This window comes from Coturnix japonica, chromosome 3 (genome assembly GCF_001577835.2).
Source record: "Coturnix japonica isolate 7356 chromosome 3, Coturnix japonica 2.1, whole genome shotgun sequence".
NCBI lineage: Eukaryota > Metazoa > Chordata > Aves > Galliformes > Phasianidae > Coturnix > Coturnix japonica.
In genome coordinates this window covers 49,122,824-49,146,768 of record NC_029518.1, presented here as the reverse complement: position 1 = coordinate 49,146,768, position 23,945 = coordinate 49,122,824, and the positions used below count along the sequence as shown (strand labels likewise).

The window sequence follows — 23,945 nt, the reverse complement described above, 5'->3', positions numbered from 1 at the left end:
ATATATGAGTAAAATGTTATGTCATTACATAACGCAAAACCAAATAAAATGATGCTGGTCAAAGGTCATCATAAAGCACTGGTTTCACAACACAAAGGGAGTATGTTGCACTTTGTAAGGGATCAGCTTCAGATTACAGAGCTGCAAATAAGAGCATCAGGGTTACGGTTAAACTTTGGAGAAAATCAGTAACACATTATAGTACCATTTTTTTCTGTGATTCATTTTGACCACTTTCTCATCAGCTCTGAATCATACAGCTAAAAATATCTAAGGGAAACTATTCTGATTTGAAACTGAAGCGCTGTCCTTTCCTTGAAGCACAACTTCCCTGGGAGCATAAATTAGCTGCACTAAAATTTTTCAAACAGTTATTGCCAACATCAGTGCAAATCATTATTCCACTGATTTTAGTAAGGTTTTGCAAATTGCCATTGTTTTACATTTGCTGCTTGCTGCCAGTACATATCACAAAGAACTCAACGGGGTGCAGCAACATTCCCTGCCAATACACAGATATAAAGCAATCAAATCCTGGATGAGGCACTGCACATATTCAATGATAATTTTTACTACGTGATTTAAAAGCACAGAAGACAGCACTGAAACCACTTTACCTTTTAAACTGAGTTCTCAGGATCTGCACGCTTTGTATATAGACAGGACTACCTGGTCTGTGCTACGAAAGTGCCTATGATTTAGTAACGCTTCAAAAAAAATCAAACTTTACAAGTAACACTTTATAATCAATATTTTGGGGCAAAGTTTTCTAGAATATCTGTCTTGAAAGTCCCAGGAGCTCCAGCACTTCAGGTTTGGACAGCCAAGCTCCACAGCATCTTGCTGTCTATCCCAGAACTACTACCTTAGCTCATAGCACTGAAGTAGTAAAGTTAGCCACAGCTTGTCTTTGCAGCCCACAGACATAACAGAGTAAGGTGAAGCATCATGGTTTTGTGGTGTTGCTGTCAATATTCCACATCACACCACAAAACCATGACATGAAGACAGAGGAGCAATATTGCAGGCAACTAAACTGCAGCAGGCATATAATCATACCAACACTTCTCACCATTACCTTTTGTTCAATTTCTTCATAATCATCCTGGTAACTTCCACTGATTGCACTGGAGGACGAGGAGAAGGTGGGGCCCTGAGAGTAATACTGAGAGCTCCGATAGCCATCTCTCCGCAGCTTGTCACACTCTGCCGAAAGACGGGGAAAGAAGAAATCAATTTATTACTGAAGTATTTACTGTTTACACTCATAAAAATATATCATATTTTACTGAAAGCTGTTACTGTGCATTAGCACTGTCTATCTCAAGTAATAAAACATGAAGTTTCATTTCTCATATTTATAATCTATATTTCATCCACCTTCTCATTATACACGTATGCCCACGCATAGCATGTACACATGTGGCTTTCATTTAATTCAAGATATAGCAAAAGATTTGAAGATGGAAACTGATTTATTTGTTGGTTTTTAAGTGAGTTCTGGCTCAGCGTCTTGACAGATGGCAGCATCTTGCAGGATAGGAGACAGTAGCATACGAGTAACACCAGGGTCTCATTTGCCAGGCCGGTAGACACCCATTATGCGCCTTGCACTCGAAATGATGATGTTACTCACTACTCAAGCACCATCTGCTAAGTAACTTTGGCACTGACCACTCACCTTGTCTGCAAGCCTACAGAATAGACCATTTACTGTGATTCTGTAGAGAGGAATGCGAAGTACAGGGATCTTAAAATCTCTTGTCAACACAGAGCATACATAGTTTATAACCAAAGAATTCAGAGCAAACACGTGTCTCCACTCAAATGGCCAAAATCACAGTCAGCACCTTATCCCCCCCCGCCCAAGTCTTCTGTAACTGTCCTCCTGCCTCCTAATTGATATTCAGTGTGACTGTGCTAAAGAAGAACAGACGCCACAACATAAGGAAAAATTAAACGTTCAAGATGCGGCAACCAAATTCATCAGCCCAGTCAAACTGTTAGCTTTACGCTTTCAGAGACAGATATGTGAATCTGCTGAAAGATGAGGAATGAAAAGAGAAAATTGTTAGATTTCTACCCAAGGACAAAAAAATTCTGCACAATATAGAGGCGTGACACAAAGTACTTTTGTCATCACTTGCTGGGGAAAGGATGTTCTGCAACCATACTATCTGTCCCCCAATTTGATCTCTTTAATACTCCTTAAAATGGAAAATATGCAATGTTTACACTGAGGGAAACTTTTTACAGAGGCTATCGCTTGTCAAAGGATTAACTGGAGTTACAACTTGCAGCTTCAGCATGTTTCCTGTGTTGTATCAGACGTTTTTAAAACTGGGTTCTATAGGACTCCACGGGGATAGTTTAACTGACCTGGAGCAACCACAGCTCTGCAATCGTTTAATCAACATGAACTCCTTTTCGTATGTATGTGCATATCAACAGTAAGAGTATGCAACTGACAATTAGCTGTTTCCATTAAAGCCAGATGCCAGAACCGGCTTGTTGCATGCTTCTGCATGAGGTCAAGAAGGGCACAAACTTGTCACTCTTTCTTAGTTCAAGGCCTAAAGCTGGTGATGGTGGGTTCTGAGACCCAGATCAATTCTGATAGCTCACTCAGCAACCCCACTTACCAATCCCACACGTGTGAGTGCGCCGGCACTGCATGCATCTGGCAAACAGCTGCTGGGCCTCAGAGGGGGCTGAGAAAAGGATGCCAGCAACCACAGGAAAACAAATCCCTCCCCCACCACTCCAGATCTGGCACTGGATCCAGGCAAACACAGCGCGCAAAGCTCACAAAGATAAGCACCCTGATGGGCCAGTTTGTTGGTGTGAGCTACAAGCAGCAGCAATAAGCAGGCTATGGCAAAACAGAGCAGTATGAAGACTTGTGTCAAACTGCGGCAGGGGTTAATGCCCCAAGTTATCAACTTCGGCACCACAAGTTTTGCCTTCAGATCAATTACTCATCACTTCAAACCAAAACAAAGGCAACCCAAGATGTACACTGGAGTGAAGTTATTTTCCTTCTGCTCCTGGAATGAGGTCTTGAGCCCTAACCAACTGCTTCTGTGGCTCTCCAACACCAGGTGTCACTGGATGAACGGGCTTTATGGAGTGTCATCTATCATGCTCTGGTATCAGCTGCTTAGCTTTACCTATTCTTCTAACTAAGGAGGTGAAGATGATGGATAGAGCACTTCAGGAGGTCTCAAAAGAATTCTTGAGGAAGACAGAACCAAAGGTTTCAAGTCCACAGCAAGTGAACTGACAATGAAAAAAAAAAGTTTATAGTCTTAAACTGAGACGGGAGGTTTAGGTTAGATATAAGGAGGAAGTTTTTCACTCAGAGGGTGGTGACACACTGGAACAGGTTGCCCATGGGGGTTGTGTATGCCCTATCCCTGGAGACATTCAAGGCCAGGCTGGATGTGGCTCTGGGCAGCCTGGTCTAGTGGTTGGTGACCCTGCACATAGCAAGGGGGTTGAAACTTGATGATCACCACGGTCCTTTTCAATCTAGGCCATTCTATGATTCCAAAACAGTGGCTCACAATCTCTGCTGGTCCACAACAGAATACCCAAGTAATTTCAGAAGTCATTACACTGATGTGGCTGCAGAAGTCAAGAGAATTGCTCAAATTGCTAAAAACTCACCCAGAGAAAGGTGAGCAGTCCCAAAGAACAGTGTTTTTGTTCGTTTACTGTCACAGCATGTTTCACAGTTCTGGACAGCACCTGAGGCCAGCATACTTCTGCAGAGGTTTCAGGCTGGTATCTGTAACTTCACATTGTAATCAGCCCAACAAGACGTAGGCACTGTGCCCAAGTGAAGCTATTGTCACTGTCAGATCAAAGCTCGTAGCTCCTGTTTGAAAAGTGTTCTGAATGGAAAGCACACACCTCATCCGAGTGCTTCCCTAAGTTCCATGTGGTCCTCTGTAAGCAATTAGCTTTGGATTTTTCAGCAAAAGGGCTTTATATGTATATGAGTATATATAGATAGATAGATTAGAAAGAAGTGCATTATGAAAACTTCCAAACATGGATCTTTTCTCCCAGAGGAGCAACACCACAACCTGAGTATCCAAACAGGGAGGAACACTAGACAGAATTAGTGAAAAACTTCCTATAAACATTCATGCTATTTCAGAGATGTCTGAATAGGTTAAAAAAAAAGGGGGGGGGGGAGACAGGCAGTTTCAGTTATTAATAACTTTCAGCTCTAAGAATGCACCAGTACATGAGTGCTAACTGAGCCACAGATACACACACTCTTGAACCCCATGTCAAGGCTGATAGACCCATGCTATCCAGAACACAAAAATGGTGGGTTTTAGCCAGGCATAAAGAAAGTGTGAGGGAAATGTGGTCTAAAGACTTTTAAAGGTTTCCTACCACTGTCACAGTTAGTAGAGTTAGGGTAAATTCAGGGGATGTGTGACAGAAAAATGTGTTAGTGCTCTAAGTACCATACCATACTATCTGCATTGCTGCCATTTAACCAACCCCTCATATGTCTGCTCAGGGTGTCATTACTGCAGTTTGCTAAATCCTGGTGTAAGACAGAGCATGCTAGAGATGCTTTGCTTCTCACCAGCAACACATGAGCTAATCACAATTCCGACTTCCAAAAGGCAATGGAACTGAATGCAATCCCGCATCAAAATTCTGAGCCACAAACACTGAATTCTGCACTACTCTACAGCTTACCGAGCTTTAGTAATTCTTATGTTTTACAGTGTTTTGGTGATAATTCCATAGGGTAAGGTCTGAAGATCAGGCTCCAGCTTAATAGCTCAACCTCTCCATATAAAACCTTACTGGCCCCTGTGGCATGCAGTGAGGCCATGGGTACAAAATATCACCAAGGCCACTCAATCTGACATACCTCTTCATTTTACACTAGGAACTCGCATTTAATTCCATCTGACCCTGAGCTGCTAACACACAGTAGCAAGTCTTGTGTATCCAAGCGATTTATAGCTTTACAAACAATCTGAAACCATATTGTTACATGAGAATCTGAGTCACAAATCACCTAGGCGAACAGAAGGCACAGTACTGATACCTCATTAATTCAATTGACATGGTATTAATGTGGAAAACCGGGATTAATATGTAACTTGTCTGCTTAGTCTGACATCCACATCATACTGCTCCATGGCACAAGAAGTGCTTGGTTTTCTAGGATTTTCTTTCTCTCTCCTTTGGTAACATTTTATCTATGCATAAATTTTCCACTGAAACTAATTGTGGAGCCTGGGAAATTTACATGAAGCAAAATACTCTGCCCTGCCAGCAACACAGTGCTCAGAGACAGAGAAGTACAGCTCCATAAGTAATGCTTCCTATTTCATTGAATTCAGGCCTTAAACCCTATAGTGTCCTCTCTCTCTGAGAAGCAGCCAGGCCACTGCACAGCCACCACAGCCAGCACCAGGCCCCACTGCCTCAGGCCTCAATGAGCAGCTGCTACTTACTAAATTAGTCCTAATGAGATTACACATGTAAGTAAACATGGCTCACGTGACTGTTGCAGAATCAGGCCTTAAGCTCTGTAGTGTTGTTGTCCACACACATACACTCAAATGCACGCTTGAGAGAGCATCTAAGAGCTCAGTACAAATAATCCATCCGTCTGCATTTCTAAGTGTTCATTAGCAGCCGCTGTTGTCTTGAATTTTGAACTAACATGATATGGACAGTCAAGAGATATGGCATCTAAGTTATTCAGACACCCAAACAGCCCTGTCTTGCTTGAAGTGAAAAACCATGTAGGCAATCACTGGATTTTGACCCAAGCAGGGTCAAAATGTCCCAGAAACACTCAAGCTTGCCTTGCAACAAAGAACAGAGCCTACACCTTGGGACCAGTTGCTAAAACTCAGAAAGAAAACATCTACCAAGTCAGGGGCAATTGCACAGGGAAAATGATGAACCATGCAGACACCCCAAGCTGCAGAAACAGAAGGGCTGTGGTGCAGATGCAGTGAACAGCAGGCTCTCAGTGCACCTCACTCTCTACTGCCCTGGGAGCAAGAAGGGACAAGCTGACAGCTGCAGCCATGCTAAAGAAATTATCTCAGCTCCACTCAGGGTGACTTCTTGGCAGAGCCTTTCATGTAATAACTTGTGTTTTGTGGTGTGGGGATTTTCCTTTTTTTTCTTTTTTAGTACTAGAGAGAGGCTATTAACTGCAGGAGCCAGCTAAACTGTCAACTAGAGAAATAAATCTGCTGACTAGCATATTAAAACACGTTTACCCACTCACTGAGCATGTCACTGGAAAACTGCTTTATTCCCTCAGGTCAGATTCTTCTTCTTTTTAGCTTTAAACATTGTAGCTAACCCCTTCTTATCTGTAAATATAAACAAGACTCCTTCCTTGGTAAGTCAGAACCACAAACTCTATCTTACGAGCACTGACAGACCACAGTACAACATATATTTGTCCCATTAAACTTCCCCAACAGAATGAAAAACATATTGTGAAAGTAAACTTTTAAAAGTTGCCTATGCTTTGCCTGCAGCATGTGGGCATGGGAATACACTTTGAGGTAAAGGCAGCTAAAAGGCTGAAGCTGCCTTTGCTCTTGTCCTCTCCATCATATAAGCAGAAACCAATGCCAGGTCCAGCACTGTGGACAACCTTCTCTAAGGAGCAGAATAATTTAAAGGAATTCAGCATCTCTACTTCAAAAGATTGTGTGCTTTTTATGAGGTTTTTGGCATCAGTCAAACTTGCAGCTTTCTAACTGTATGCTCTAACCATGAGGCAAAAGAGCTGCCACCTTAAACATAACTGCCACCTCTCCATATTGTGTGGCACACTGGTGTTACACTGGGATGCACTCAGAGCACATCTATCAAACTGGGCCTTCCTCAGAGGCTACTTCCTGGTCTGCTTTCTGCATTGCAGTGTGACAAAGATAAGGACAGGGTGACTCTGGACTCTAGATGTGATGCAGAAGCACAGTTAATGGGAGTTAACTTTCCAAGATAAGGAACTTGCTAAGAATAATAAAGCCTGGAACCATAATTAAAACAGATACACTAGTTCAAAGGTCTCTTTAAGTTGGTAAAGCCAGCTGAAGTAACCAGCTTTCACTTTGGGCCTCCTTATGAGTCTGTCATCTGCAATCTGCAGATAAGAATGCACAGCTTTCCTTGTATGGATGAAACAGGTTGTATATGTGGCAGGGCTGTACAAAGGCAATCTGGTGTTCAACAAAGATCTCATGCTAAATATGACTGGAAAAAAAAACCAAAAAAACCCAACAAAACAGCTCAATTTAATTCCAATGCAGCATCTATTTTTGTCACTGGATCTAAATGAGGCAGACAGCTTGCCTGTATCACTTTATATTCATTCCTCCCAAAAATTCACTCAGCTTGGATCAAATCCCATTTCTCTTAAACGTACAAATCCCCATATCATCCACAGAACTTGATTATCACAGGGAGTGCTCTATATCAAAGCTTTAAAATATGTTGTAAAGCCACAGCAACGATGCACTTGTGTAGCAACTGAACTGTGACCAATTCTAACTGCAAAGCAAGTTCATGAACTTCAGCTGTGATATATTTGGTGTGCTATTCTGTTCAGACTCCCATTTCAATCCAGAATTTCAACAGATGTACTACCATGCCAACCCAGTTGAAAATAAATTCAACAGCTCTATCTAGATGCTTTGGCTAATACCAGCCTATGCCTGCAGTTGGACTTGATGATCTTCAAGGTCTTTTCCAACCTTGGTTATTTTCTATGATTCTAATTCTATGCCAACCCAGCCACCTGCCCTGTTATCACATCTCCCTCCCCAAAATGCAGTTTTTTATATTGCTATTTCTTCATCTGCATTTTTACAGAATCACAGCATGGCAGAGGTCAGAAGGAACCTCTAGGACCTTCTGCTCCAAACCCTAGTCAAGCAAGGAGACTCAGAGCAGGGTGCTCAGTAACATGTCCAGGCAGTTTTCAAACATCTCTGAAGAGAAGACCTACAGCCTCTCTGGACAAACTGTGCCAGTGATACATCACCTGAACAGTACAGAAGTGCCGTATAGAGGGAACATCCTGCACTTCAGCTTGTGACCACGCCACTGGGCACCTCTGAAAAGAGCTGGGCTCTTCACTGGGAAGAGTGTCCTGACACAACAGGTCACCCCTCTAGACCTCAAGTAGCTTCCCCAGGCTACTTCAGGGCTCAGCTGAGCAAATGTTTATGGGGCATAAAGTGCACCATTAAAGTACAGCAAGCAGGCAGTTAGATTTATTTTTCAAGAGTCCAGACCAGGTGCAAGCCTTTAGAAAGGATTCAAAGTAACAGGAACTCTGAAATGTGAAAATACCTTTTACAGCCTTAAAAAATGCAAACACTTTGACCATTCCTTTTTTCCCTTAAGCTTTTCAAAAACAAATTAATGCAGTCCCACTCCCAGCTTCCCAGGTGGTCTGTATGATTTAGCCATAAAGAAAAAAATTCTAATGGCACCAAAATGCTACATTACAGATGATATTTGTTAACAGACTGTCACTGGAGAGCGCTCAAAATCACTGTTTCTCTTAATTTCTGCAAGTGTTATACCATTACATTTACTGGTGACAAGATGTCTAAAGTTTAACAGTTCTTCTTTGCTTCCTTTTGCACATTTGATGCTGGCATTAAATATATATATATCTTTTTCTCTTGTTATGAATATTTGCTGTTTCTTTGACTACTGAATACGGTTGATATAAAAATAGACAAGATTTCTATTGGTCTTTCTCCTACAACACTCAATGTTCAACTTCTAAAGCTATTTAAATGCTTCATCTATACATGCTTCTTCTATACATGTTAGAACTTCAATCTAAGAGAGGAAGGAGGGAAGAAAACAAACAGGAAAGCAACTAAAAGTCTGATATTCCTTGTGATGGAAGTTGCTTACCTAGCACTGAAACTATGGCAGAAATAGATCAAATTTCTTCTCTCCTCTGAAGACGCTATTTTGAAATGGGATTAAGTTCAATAATCTTTCTCCTGTATCTTTTTACTGACTGACTTACCTTAGAAAATACTGAGAAAACACATTAATCTGGTTTAAGAGAATACATTATCATTAGTATATTGAAACAAACGTTAAGACTTCTTAAGACTTTCTCTAGAAAAGCTATCACTTTATAATGCATATAGGAAACCAATCGATATGACCTACCAGTCTGTCTTCACACTCAGCATAGTGCTATACAACTGAAACTAAAAATAGGCAGTCTAAATACAAGTAACTCATTTTTTCAGCATAAGAGCAGCATTCAAAACCAAAGTGTAGACTTATGATCAAATTCTGCTTAATTTAATTTGAATAACCTTTTTTTTTTCTTTTCTTTTTTTTAATCTTTTAATCAGCAGATGTACTGTGAATTAATTCAGAAACAGTAAAAAGACCAGGATATGTGAGCAGAACCACTGGCACAAATTTAACTACTGAAACAAAAAATGATTAGAAATAAGATGATTAATTTTTATTTCTTTTAATTTTATTTTACAGCTCCAAGGCCTTTCCGGAACATATGGTCTATCCCTAGCCTTTAATAGTCTTTTACCTCATTAAGGTTTCCATTTGGTAGGGAGCTCACATATTGGCATCTTTCTGAACCTGAGCTAGGCCTATTGTTATTATGAAGTGGTTCCCCACTACTTTGCAGCTCTTTAATGAAATGTAAGATTATTTTAAGTCCATAATCTTCTCAGCAGGATTATCGACTAGTAAGGCTGACCCTAATATTGCTCATCTGAACAGTGATCTGGCAGATGCCCTGAGAAAACAAAGGGTAAACACATACCTGTCTGGAGGGTCTTGCAGCAAGACACAATAGAGGCTTTATGAGTAACTACTTAAATCCGGTTTTATTTGACAATGCTAACCAGATGTCTTCTGGAAAACAAATCAAGTGTTTCAATCACTGCTGCTTAAATACATTCCTTGAATTTGGCCAACAAAGCTAAACAGAAGCTACACTCAGCCAAATCCAGCTCTTCTGAAGATGAGATAATAAATGAATCATCACAAACACTGGAACAAGGAGCACTGTACTACATACAAAGTCCAAGTCAACACAATTACACTGGAAAAAAAGACACAAAGCAAAGTCACTTGTACAGAAAACCTCTGCAGCTGTAGCCTGAAAGCCAGTATGAAAGTTAGAATATCCAACTGCGCACACTATTTACAGGCTTACATTTCTCAGTACAGATTTGCCACCTTAATCCACAGGTTCACTTCATCACAGTTTGCAAAACTATCAGAGACAAGTGCACTCTGGATTAGATTTTCCTTCTAGGACACTAGGAAAATCCTGGTGAACACACTGCAAACCTGTCTGGAATGTAGACGTGCATATGGCCCACTTCTTGTAATGAAACAAAGACACACCACAACCGTGCTGGACCTCCTCTGCATCTTTAGATGACATTTTTAGACTATAACACAGAAAAATAAGAATTTCTCTCCATTTACTCTTATCCAAATATTTGCATTGTTGCTAAGTACTGATGTATCCGCGCTCCTGGCTAAAGACCACTATACTTGAGACACTTCCCCAGACAGCAGTCCTTTAGGCACTACTGCACTGTAGAACAAGCCAGATCTGCTGGTGCCCAGTGACAGAGATACAGGCTATTTTACGGTGCTACCCCTTTGACTCCAGTAAAAAATACCCACTTGGCCTCTTGGCCTGGAAAGTGGACCAAGGAAATGTAAGCAAGAGCCCACCTCAGACAGGCTTTTAGAACAGGCTAATTGGAGCACCAGAGGCAGGGAAACATGTGCCATGGGCAGAATGCATTTGATACTGAACATGTCACCCCATCTGCTCTACTGGGTACTTCAAGGCCCTGTCTGCTTCTCCTGAGAAAGGGAGAGTTTCTTTTATTGAGTGGAAACACGGTATTTAAAATAATGGGATTTACCATCACAAGCTAAAAAAAACTGGATCATTTCGTCAACCACATTTAAAAACATTTAGCAATGGTACTTTGATGACGATTTGTAGCTGAATTTGTTATTCTGCTCTAGCTACCACACTAAGTCTCTTGAAGACACTACAGAGACATTAAAGACTTTCATTTTAAAATAAATGCAAATAATGAAGTCTGGATTTAACATTTTTCAAGTCACTGCAACTTTAGATTTTAATAAAAGCCCAATAAAGACATTTCAGTTGTTGGGAACAGATATAAGTACTATGCATTATCAACTTTCCGAGTTCCTGGTGCTTCATTTTCTAATTCAGGTTACTGGAAAACATTGTCTTTTTTCTTTAAGCTGCAGGTGACACACCTGCACAATTAAATAAGAATAAAGTTCTACCTTGCTCATTTAGGAAGAAATCTGAACATAAGATCTCACCGTTTATACTCGAAAGTAGTTTTGTAAAGGAAAAACACAGTAGAAGCCTAGCTCATAAGTCAACAATTTGAAAAGAAAGAAAATCCCACCGTGAAACATTTACTATCATATGCTGCATGTGATTTCATAGCACAACGAGCAAATAATATTTCAATATATAATAAACTAAACCAAGTAATGAGTCACCTCATTTAACAAAAAATCTACTTCCTCCTCTTCCAAACACAGCACTGGTTTTGCTAAAGGTACAAAGAGTTCACAGAGATCACCAAGCAGAGAACTTGACTGCTCTTAGCTGTTTTGTAATATCTCTATCCTTAACATTGTAATTTTAAGCCAGCTTAAGAATAAGCAGTGGTAATGGCTTTTTGCCCCTTAAGCAGTGCTCATAAATTTCTTCTACACGACAGACAGCTTCAGTACGTCTTTTTTGCTACACTCATGCTATCAAAAAAAAAATCTGCTGAGCTCTTAAAACTGTATCAGAGTAAATTCGTTTGACCTTCCATTATTTTAAAAGCTACTTGGGATTTTATCTGGTTAGTATTAGAGGTGAATCTAGATGGGTAAGAACATCATGATAGAAAGGATACCTCTACTGAATTATTTTGAATGATTTTATACATTCAGTATCTCTCCAGGTGGTTTAAACAATGTCATGCTCTACAAGTGAATTACTATCAGTAATCCACGCTTTATACTTACTTTTCTAACTCACTGGGGCAGCGACAAGTGCAATAACAAAGTAATAGCCTGCAATCAAGTTGCTACGGACCATTACTTTTCCTTACAGTCTTCCACACTACAATCACACCGCTCTAGGCAACTTATTTCCTACCCATTAAGAAACCTTGGAAAACGTGTCTTTTCTGAAAAAGGAGGTGGAGAAAAGAGTTCCACAGCAGTCAAAACTGTATTAGAATTTCTATAACACTTATATGCTGAATGAAACTCAACTCTGGGTGCAGAACTTTTGACCTGATCAATCAAAAGTGCTCAGTACCATCAACGCCCTCCTGATTTTACAGTGCACAGAAGAGTAAAACTGATAAAGTTTCAGGCAACTTATTAATCAGAGCCCATACAGACATTAATGGAATTACTGATGATGGTACTAAATTCACACTGCAGCTAATGAAAGCAGCTAAAGGCCACAGCAAAGAACTGTTGACTATGTCAGGAGCTTGGGGTCTGCTGAAGGCATCATGGTTTCATCCCTGTCTCTCAACTACCACCCTGAAAGCAAGAAACTGAAATTCAGTTCAATACAATGGAGTCTTACACCATGGGCACATGGAAGTTTTATTTACCACAAGTGTCTAATTGGTAAGTTCTAGTAGCCTTGTATAGCTTTTGTTTTTATAAAGGGAAGCAGCTCTAGAGAAAAACCCCATCAGACAGAACTTATGCATCTGTAGGGGAACAGTAAATGTTTCAAGGCTAAAGCACTGCACAAACGCATTAATCCAATAGTAAGTACAGAGGACACACAGGCTATCTGCTGAGCCATGCGTGAGCTAGTAACTCCAGCCGTCAAGAGTGCCCTATTAAATGATAACAAAAGGCGCCTAGTAAGAGATGGTAAAAAATTAATTAACTGGAGAAACAGAAAGGGAAATAAAACACAGCAGACAAACACTTCCCCATCCACACATAAAGAATGAAGTTTTCTCCACGTTTAAAAAGCAGAAATGTAGTGTTAAGCAAACAAAATCAGACTGTTCCTTTAAATCAAGTTAACTCTGCAAGCTATCAAATACCTGTGGTTCCAGCTGAAATGAAAAGGGACTCACTATGAGCTGGCTTTTAGCAGGGAAATCCTCTTTGTCAAATAACCAATGTAAAGAAAACTCTCGTGTTAACAATTTCCCGAACATGGATGTTAAGCTCTGCTTTCCAACTTCCCTTTTGGTCCAGAGACAGCTGTTCTTACAGCCCTCTCCATGCACTCTCCCAGCCTGCCCATGTCCACAAGGCTGCACGAACATATCACCGTGCCTCCTGTACCACAGAGTGCAGATACACCTCCCAACAAAGGTACTAAGGGGAGAAACTGGTCCTCAGAAAAACACTGCACCCTTCTGCAAGGAATAAGATACACTACTCAGTGATTCCTTGCAAGTGCCCTACTCCCTGTTTCTCTTCTGTGCTCTCAACTCCTTTTCCAACTTCTCACAAACAGCCAAAAAATGGCACTATATGGCAACAGAAGTCTACAACTTGGGTAAGTTTGCAAAGACTGCGGTAAAAACTACCATATTATTAAAATACATTATTATCAGCAGCATCTCACCTCTCAGTACTGACTTGAGGTTCAGCTTTGCTTGTCGGTGCAAGTCCTCCACACAAGGTGGTCTTGAGGAAGGCAGGAACACATTTTCCTGCTGGTGCCACGGAGCAGTGTAATGGACGGTCCATCTGCTCTCTTCGTCTAAGTTGGAAACAGCTGCAGACAGAGAGAAAAAGAAGTAAGTGCTACTGCAGACAGGTCTATCATGTAACCCCATACACCTTTTGTCATGCATCATCTTGAAATTGAGAAGACTATTTGTCACCATGGTCCTATCAAAACACTCTTTAGACCTTTAATTCCTTAACAGCCAAAAGACCTCCTCTCCCACTTTGGAAATTATAAACAGCCTAGGTTGGACGGGACCTTAAAGCCCATCCAGTTCCAATCCCCTTTCCACCCACCAGCTCAGGCTGTTCAGTGCCCCATCCAACCTGGAATTAAATACCACTATGAATGGGGCAGCCTCAATTCCTCTGGGCAAAGTGTTCTGCTGCCTCATCACCCTATGAGTAAAGAATATCTTCCTAACACCTAACAAATCTCTCTTTTTTCAGTTTAAAGACATTCCTCCTCATCCTAGAACAAGCAGAAAGTCAGTCCCTTCCTTCTTATCAGCTCATTTCAAATACTCGAAGGCTGCAACGAGGTGTCCCCAGAGCCTTCTCTTCCCCAAGCTAAACAAGTCCCAGTCCATCAACCTTTCATAGGAGAGATAAATGTATTCTCTTGAGGGGTTGTAGGAAACATCCTTCCCTCCTTCTGTGTTTTCACTTGCTAATGCATTTACTGTGGACCTACGAGTCTGTTTTCTGCCCACAAGCTCCCAGTCACTGCAAGCAATCAATTTTCCTGCCCCTGATCCTGCCAGAAGCCTCCTCCAGCTCAAGGGTGACCCTGAAAATGTGACAGTCTCCATGAGAGATTTGGACAGGTTCATTTGTGTAGTGAAATAACCTTCTCTGACCTCACACTCACACAAACCAGGAACTCAAATTCGACGGAAGTCAACGAACCAGCTTCTTTACATTTCCATGAGCGAAAAACAAGCAACTCAACAGGCAAATACTGCTCAGAGCACAGCAGCCAACCAGCAGGGATGGCACCGATCATCTCTTCCCATTCAACACATACACAACACCACAGTGACGCTGCTTGGGTTCAAAGTTCCCTGCAGACTGATGGTAGCAAATCGGCCAAAGCACATAAGTCTAAGATTTGTTTATCATTTATGTTTCCCGTGAAAGAGCCATTACCTTTTGTTTATAAAGTTTATCATCAATAAAAACTTTTTACAGTTGAATGGTCTTACCCCTCCGCCCAGTAATAAAAGGAAAAGGGCAGTTGGGGGTCATATTTTACGATCCCCCAGGCACCGTTTGGCCTTCAGCCAGCATGCTGCATATCCTTGCTTTTAGCTCTCTGAAGCAGGAAAAAAATCAAACCACTACAGCTGCGTCTCCTTCAGAGCACCTGCTCTGCTGGCTCAGCCCTATGGCACTGGCCTTGCTAGCAGCCCCACACCCTCCCTCGCTCTGCTGGCTGCCTGCAGCACCCGCCAATGTGATTTTCTTGTGATGTGCTGGGAAGCAAAAGGAGCCACAGTCTACTGGTGTCTGAGAAATGGCTCTGCCTCCATCTCTGCAATGCATCCGCCGGGATGAGCTCAGATGGAAATAACCTGGGCTCATTAGAGAACATAAGCTATGTCTTAAACTTCAAAACCTATCTATAACACAATGCTGGTTTGTCCTAAAAGGATCCAGTGAACAGGAAAGTCCTTAAATGAATTTCCACACTTTTTATTTTATTTTTAAGATTATCATCAGAGCTCACAAAAGTTTCTTAAGAATGGCTCCTGGTCACTCAGTCTATAGTGACTATATATCTCATCTATATGGCCTGATCCCACACCCCACCCATCCCTTAGCATTGGGTGCAGATGTACTTGTAACCAGAGGGCACATCTATCACCACCCACCCAGACACCACCTCTCTGGTTACAGCAGCACCCAGCCCAGCCCTAGAGCAGGCAGCAGGTTTATTCAGCGTCCTGCCATAAAATCATGGACTGATAGTGGTTGAGAAAGGCCTTCAAGATCACACAGTCCAACCACAGAGTGACGTACCCCATTCCAGGCTGTGGGAGGAGGAAGGGAGACAGCCAGGCCTGCCACACCAAAACTCACAGCTCCTGCTCACCCAACAAACCCAATGCACAGAAAATCTGAGCATGTTCCCAGAACATGTTCCCAAACTACTCCCTCATGCCATTCACAAATAAAATTAAATAAAAAACTGCAATTCACCTGAAATCCACCTTGTTGCCAGGTGTTGAAGATGCCCCCAGCAGAAGCAGCAGAGCAGTGCGGGGCAGGTGGGAGGCTGCCCCAAACCTTGTTCCTTACACCTTGCACCTACAGGCACCAGCTGCATCCCTGCGAGTCCGGCTGCTGCCCCCACCACACAAAGAGCCTCACGGGAGCCGACCCAGCAACCCTAAGCAGACATCCCATAAGGCTGCCTCTACACATAACCAAGTATTCAACAAAGTGGCATAAATCACAACAACACAGCACAGAAGCCAGAGCCGCGCTCTCCTGCGAGGCTCCGCTGCTCCCCACAAAGACCGCCAGTACGCACAGCTACTTACTCTTTCTCTTGAAAAGTTTCATGAAAGATTTAAGCTTTGTGTTGATGAAAACCACCATTTTCAAGGTGTTACGCTGCGATCTCAGAGCTCAAATCCCATAAGAAGCCGGAGCTGCAGAAAGGTGACAGGTTTCCGGACCGACCCTGCTGAAACCGTCCCAATTTCTCCTCTTCAGAGTTCCTTCTCCTCCCTTTTTTCCCCTCTAAATCCCAACTTTGGATATGCCTGGATCTAAAGGCACGGAATCATATCCAGTCCTTCAGCCCCAAAGCCTCCTCCTCAAGTGCAATCCAGTGGGCTGGCGACAGCCACTTCCCATATGCAAAACAGGGGGGAAAAGAAAAAAAGTTAATTATTATTCACAACAACAACAGCAAATCGGCTTTGGGGCTCACTGTGCGCTCCTCATCCTCTCCAAGTTGAGTGGCTGCAGAAAAGAAGAGTTTGGGAAGCGATCCCTCTGCTACCCATAGCTGCGGCAGCCGTGCCCGGTGTGCCCAGGGAAGGGAGTGGGGCCGGGGGCGGCGGGGAGGGGCCGGGCGGAGCGGCCGCTCCGCCCGGCCCCTCCCCGCCACCCCCGGCCCAAGGCTTTTATTTTTCGCATCTAATGGAACTTGTGCAACTTTACAGATGGGCACATCCCTCAAAAACGCAGCCCCCTCCTTCCTAGGAATGAACGAGCCGCGATCTTTGCAGGAGATGGAGGGAAAAAAAGCAAAGCTGTGCGGCGAATCAATGTGCTCAGCAGGGCGTGCCCTTCGCACAATGTTAAGGCTCAAGGAGCGAGCCCTCCATCACAATGTAAGCTGCCTTGCGTTAACAATGGGAAGGATTTTTTCCTCGGGGAGAAGAAAACAGCCGGCAGCGGGGGTCTGGGGCTGACCCCAAAGCCACAGCAGGACACACAGCCTCTGCAGCGTGAAAAGCAGATGCTCTGCAAGAACTCGAGATTCAGTACCACGCAGCAAAAAACACAAAGTGCCTCCATCGGCGTCTGAACACACCACTACTGGTGTAAGCAGCATTTCCCCAGTTCCATAGAACATGCACTCACAACATGGGTTTGACACCTGAACTGCTATGAGCACTAGGACCTTCCAGCTGCTCCCATAGATTGGCTCACCTGTGCCATGGTGCTTTTGCTTTGCTCGATTTCCATCACACACCTTACACTAAAACTGCCCCGTCATCAAAACCCAGATAACAAGATGGCTATTCATTCATTTATTACTTTGTTTCACACGTCAAAGACTTGAAACAGTCACCTCCCCCTGCACAAATGCTCTGTAAATCTTCCCCTCATTTGCAGACTTCATCCTAAACAAAGCAGGTGCTGCCTCTCACGCTAAGATAGTACACTGGAATAAGCTCCTTTGGGAGGTGGTTGAGTCACCATCCCTGGATGCGTTCAAAATCCATTTGGATGTGGTGCTTAGAGACATGATTTAGTGGAGGGTTGTTAGAGCTAGAGTAATATGGTTAGGTTGTGGTTGGACATGATCTTTCCAACCTGAGTGATTCTATGATTCCATGAACACAAACTCTTGTAGATGTCCCTGTTCACTGAAGAGGGGTTGGACTAAGTGACCTTTAAGGATACTTTCCACGGAATCATAGAATCATTTGGGTTGAACTTAAACCATCTTTTTTACATGCTATAAACTGGATTACCCAAGTCCTTGGTAAGCTGGGGAGCCACTTGTTTGAAGGACTTTCGTGACGTTTAAACAGTTTACACCTAGCAAAGCAATTAGTTGTTTTCTTCTCTAACATTACACAATACTATTCCCCTTAGCATTTTTCCATTACCCATTCATCATTAAACCCATCTGAGATGCACTCTCACTGGACACATCATGCAGGTGAGTCCAGAATGCCTCCATTTGCATCTCATTTGCACTGGAAAAGGCAACCACATTCAAGCTGGCAAGTGCTGGAGATTGTGCTTCTGGAAGTGACACAGGTTGTCCCTGAGGCCTTTATGCATTTCTCAAACATTTCCAAGTCCCATGGATGGGCTTCATCCCCATTTCAGGCTCAGGTCCCTGTGTACTAACATGTTCTAGGCTATTTTGGACAGTTCTGGAAACTTTCCCTTTTCACCATGGGTTGCAACTTGTCCAAGTTGAGGGTTGCTGTGGATCATCCCCTAGCCAGAAGCACTCAGAAAATAAGCACTTAATGGTGGTCACTAAGCCCTGATCTCCAGATTAAGTTATTCAAAACCAGTAAGAAACAATCCATAAGATGATGTCTGCCTTCTGTCTTCCTTCCATCTTTCTTCCCTGTGGTCAATGCTGATCAGGTGGCTAACCATCAAAAATCAGTACCAGGAGTTGATACCTCAAGAGCAATGCCACTCGGTGTTGGCACACACATCTTTCAGCCTGCCCTGGGTCAATAACCATCAAAAACTGTTCTCCATCAGAGGCAAATCCAGTGGCTTCCATGAAATTCAGCACGTTGTCTCAGTGAAACCCTTTCAAGTAACTTCCCATGGCATGACAGTTCACTCTGACAGTAGTTCTCTTAGAGCAGAAAGCCCGCTAAGTGGGCTTCCTTATGGGACTGTTCAAGAAAATGTATATTGCCAACCCAACAGTAGAAATCAGATACACACAAGCAAAACAATTAAACCACCTTGGCAGAAAGACTGTTGCAGTTCATTCTGGTGGGACAAAGCCAGTCCCAGCAGCAGGAGTGCACATGCTCAGTACCAGTTCTTTACAAGCAGTGACTCAAGGGCTGCTGGCACACCTGCTAGCTCACCTTGGGCTAGTTAATATTAACTTACCACCCCTCCCTTCCCACTTCCTTAGAAAAATGGTGACGATCATTTGCCATCTCGTGTGGATAACAGCACAAGCAACACAGAAAAATGCTGCAAGATTCAAGCAAACGCCAATTCTGGAGGGATCATTTAATTTAGAAGTTTGTCCTAGAAGAAGCTCCATCCTAACTTACAAGTCAGAGATCAAGGCAAAAGGAAAGGCAAAAAGGAGCCACCTTAAATCATGAGCAGGCTGTCATTGGCAAAACTGTTCTTGGTTCACATATAATAGCTTTTAACCCCTGATTGGCTTAACTGTGCTTCTTTTTCTGCTACCAAAATTATTTTTCTTGATTTTGCTTTTAAGCCTTAGTTTAAGTAAAGACCAACAATGTCCTTGATAGACATACGAGAACAGTCTGCATCATATGAATCACATGAGAGTCTTCGTCTGCAGGGACTGCCTGAAACATCACAGCCCCCAGCCCTTTGCCCCTCTCCCCTCTTTGGATGGAGGTTTCCAGCTGACCTGTTCTGTGACAGCCATCTGGGATTGCCATCCCTTGATGTTCCCAGCAGCACAAAACATTAGCAACCAAGTAACAGTCTATCAATATGCAGCTTCCACAGAAATATATTTCACACCACCCACCAGGGCCTGGGAGGGAGGACCTCTGCCCCTTCCCCATTTGTAACTCAATACTCTGCACCTTGCACAGCTGCACCTGATGTGCTGAGGAAGCTGAGAAATACCACCGATTTTTAAAGAGATGAGACCAACACATCATTCCCATCATATTGCTCTGGCAGTGAATGAAGAAGACTGCTGGCATTGTCACTGTGCTCCTGCAGGACTGGCCCAGACACTCGGGATTGTTCCCTATCACACCCTGCCTGTCCCTCCACACAGCTACAGGTGGCAGGGTAAGAGGCTGCCAGACTGAGCCAGCCCTTAACAGCCCCCCCGGCTGCGGATGCACCCGCTGGGCGAGCCTGAGCCAAGATTAAGCACTTCCTGCAGGTTGCAAGGCTCTGTCTGGTTCCAGATCAACACCATGTCACCCTAAAAACCGTGCCTTGACTTCTACTTAAGAGCGCTGTGCTCAGAAGTAAGAAGCATGAAGCACCTGTGATAAGAAATGCTGAATGTAGCTTTGCCCAAACTTTACTCCTGCTCTGGCCACCTTCACTCATGCTGTCAAGCATTTGCTACTGCTTAAAGTCCCCTTCAGACCACAGGAATCAATAATTTATGATTATAAGGGCTTTTCCCCCTCCCTTCAGAACCAATCATGTCTGGCCATCTCCCTGTACTTTTCAGGAGAACAATAGTGTTCTCCCCCAGAGGCCATCCATCCCACCCCGGGCAGGGGCATCAGCCGCCCCCCTCTCCCCAACTCACAATGGCCTCTTTGAAGGCATCCTCGGCCTCGTGAAGCATGATACTTCCCCAGCCAGCAAGAAATCGCCATTCAGCTACTCATCGGGAGGAAGAGGGGGACGAGAATGCAAGGCGACAGGGAATAAAGGAGGAGGATTATTTCACCCCAAAGCAACCTCAAAGGACGAGAGGGACTCGTGGCCCAGTGAATAACAGAATCGTTAAAGACGGAAAAGACCACTACGATCATCCGGTGCAGCCATCGAAGTCGCAGGGAAGCGACGAGTGTCTCCATGAAGGCAACAACGAGGAAGGTATTGCACCGAAGAGAGCCCCCCATTTGTTCATCCAACGGGGGCTGCCCGGGGACGGCGAGACAGAAAAGCGGCATAGCCTAAGCCGGAGAGGACAGAAAAGCAGCAGACTGATTGATCTGATGATCCTATTTAGGTCACAGCACAATAAAGCTAATTCATTCCTTTTACAATTCAAAACATCTTGCCACAGACCCTCTGTCATGCAAACACATCACCGGAGTGAAAAGGGAGAATTCTGGCAGAGCTGCATACAGACAAAAGAGAAACCTCTTTTGGTTAGAGCATCTCCCGACACTGTATCTGCAGACAGGAGGACAGATAACAGTAGTGAATGTGCGATTTTGTTGAACGTCTTTGTTTTGTATTGCAGGGCACAATCCTCTTTCCTTTGGCCATTCCTGAACTAAGACAACATCAGCTCCCAGAGGAGTACTTTGCTCTCTCCATGGGAACGCTCCCTTCTAATTCCACCGAAAAACATTCTGACTTTAAATTCCAAACCCACCTTAAGAACGGAGCAAAAGCGACTGCAGCAAATAAGGTCTTCTTTACAAAACCTCGACTTTTATTTGCTCTACAAATGCACCATAAGTAAAGATAATTCTCTGAGTAAGTGATGGAAAGAACATTATAACCACATGAAACAAACAAAACCAACACACAAACTTCTGCCCTGCGCTGTCTCCCAGTTGGGTCTGTAATTCCATCTTCAGCAGCTGCACACTTGTGGACCCACGCTAATATCCAACTGATTTCTTAAATTAATCTCAGTCTGCATTCTCTTCAGGAGCGTCCCAAATGGGACACACTCCCCACTCATTTCACTTATTTAAAGTCACTGAAGGAATCCTTGCAGCATACCTCAATCTCCCCTCCCAACATTGCACTTTGGGACACATGCAGTTATGCATGGATTATCCTCACACAAGGAAATAGCAGATATATATACATGCATGTATTTTTAAGCTCTGAGACACTTATAAAATTAGGCTGGCAAGTCCTTCAGCTTCTTAAGAAGTTTACAATGTGTACATGAAAAAAAACTAAAATAATGCCTCCACACCAAACACCTTCAGGAACACCAGCTATCACAATAAATAAATATGTGGAGGCATTATTCAAACAGAGACCTCACCATCTACTTCATCAAAAGATAATATACAAAAAGCCAACAAACAACAACAGAAATTCTCCCTACTCCCGAATTAGGCCATCTCTGCCTCCGTTTCCTTCTAGAAAGGGAAAGCAGGTCCCACCCTGGAGGGGAGATGATTTGAATGTAAAGGAGAAAGTGAGGCTCAATAACAGTCGATGTGAATAAAGTTTACACCTCAGGAAAACAAATCAATAATACTAAAGCTATCTTTAAAATATTCTGCTAATCATATTATGTATAAAGGCCCTCTTCCTTACTTCTGTCTTTATGGATAAAAGTAGGTCTAACCTTTCACATCTTTTATCGACACCGCAATAGAGCAGTAAGCAAACTCTGGTTCAAAATGAAGACATTAAAGCACTGTATTCACATTAGCCCCAGAAGTTGTTCTTTTTCTGTCAGGGCAATTAGCATCTTGCTCCTCTTCTGATTACTTAAGCCCAGACAATAAAAGGAAGTATCACACAAGGGAAAACACTTGCACTCACCTTCAGCTACTGGACATAAAACAGTGTCTTTTTCTCTGATGTTATCAATTATTTACCTTAAAGATGGCACCCACCATCTGCCTGGGGACTTGCTCACATTGTCCCTTGCTATGACCGCACCACCATGCGACGCAAACAAAAGTACAGCAGCCCACTGAAGGCAGGTGCTGGAAAAGCCACGAGGGGTCATTCAGCTGGCAGAAGTGGCAACCTTCCTTTGGAGATGCTGCTCAATTGCAAGGTTAATCAGACAGGTCGTAAAGGTGTAGAAAGACATTTATGTAACTGTTCACACATTCTGGCAGTGACAAACATGCTCAGGGAGAAGTGTGATGCTTTCCCATTCAAAAGCAGCAGAAGGCCTCCGCAGCCTTTTGTGTCAAACCTCCCTGTTCCTAAACTTCTTATTGAAATGCCTGAAAGACAGCTGGCCAGCCAGAGCACTACAGCAGAGTATGAGCAGACAGTATTACTGGCTCAGATCAGAAACCAAAAGAAGAGGGGGCTGAGATGCCCAGGATGAGCAGTAAGTGACCACTGCAGTACGTACACATTTTTCTGCCTTCTCCCAAAGTTCTGTTGCCAGCAATGCCTGTTGACATTCCCCTAGCGAGGGCAAGACATAGCTACAAGCTGAGGTGGCTACCAGCATCTTCAAGAAAGGTTTCCAAACAGAGGAGAGGACCTGCCAACCAACAGCTCCAAGCAATACTCTGGGGAATTCTGCCTTTAAATTACTGATACTCAGCCCCCTGCATGTCCGCATGCGCTCAGAAGATGTGGGGAGGCTGATTAAGTACAGTTCAGCTTCAGAAGCGGCATCATGGGGTTTCAGATTTATTCTCTCCCAATGACTCCAGGTCAGTCGACAAGTGAGATGCTGTGTTTCTAACTGCTGTAGCTGCAAGCACTGCGGGCAATCCAAAATTCAAGCTGTGTCTTTCCAATCATGCATCATCCCCACAATCCAGATCTCATTGCAGAGTATTACAGCATCAATTGAGATGTAACTGCGATGAGCCACGTAAAGCATTTTCTTCTGATGAAAAACATGTCCTCTGTGTCCCAATTTCAAGGTAGGCATAAGAATATGGTTTTTATTGTTTAGCACCACATATTCTTACAATACATTGGATCCAGACTACTTATCAATTGCTTGTCATTAATTTCCTAGATGTGCAACCTTTGTGCCTTTCCAGTAGAATTTGAATACTGTATTTTTTGGAACAAGACGTAAATTAAAGCAACAAATTGTCCCCCTCCTCCATTTTCTTCTTAAATAATCAATCTCTCCCCATTGTAACTTTTCAGAGAGACTTAGGAACACAAGGAAAATGCCATCTGTTGGCAAAGAGGTGAGACTAAGCCCTTCCTGTAGAAATACTCGATTTACATTACTCAAGCAGATTCATTTAAGCAACAAGTGATCCTGAGTCCCTAAATCAGCGCATCACAGAACACAAAATGCATGTAACCTGCAAAGG

The 23,945-nt window shown here is 43.1% G+C and overlaps 1 protein-coding gene across 13 annotated transcripts in view; it reads right to left on the bottom strand.

Moving 5' to 3' along the window:
* The window catches only part of NHSL1 (NHS like 1), a 152,193-nt gene that overhangs the window by 28,639 nt on the left and 99,609 nt on the right, over window positions 1-23,945 (bottom strand). For 11 of the 13 annotated variants that reach the window (XM_032443273.1, XM_032443267.1, XM_032443265.1 and 8 more), the window contains exons 2-3: window positions 13,700-13,852; window positions 1,079-1,206 (exon numbers count right to left, since the gene is read on the bottom strand). In XM_032443273.1, coding sequence (XP_032299164.1) covers window positions 1,079-1,206; window positions 13,700-13,852 — 281 coding nt within the window. Of the gene's footprint in view, window positions 1-1,078; window positions 1,207-13,699; window positions 13,853-16,349; window positions 16,826-23,945 lie in introns of those variants that run through there. The other 2 variants (XM_032443272.1, XM_015858394.2) reach the window with 2 other exon arrangements.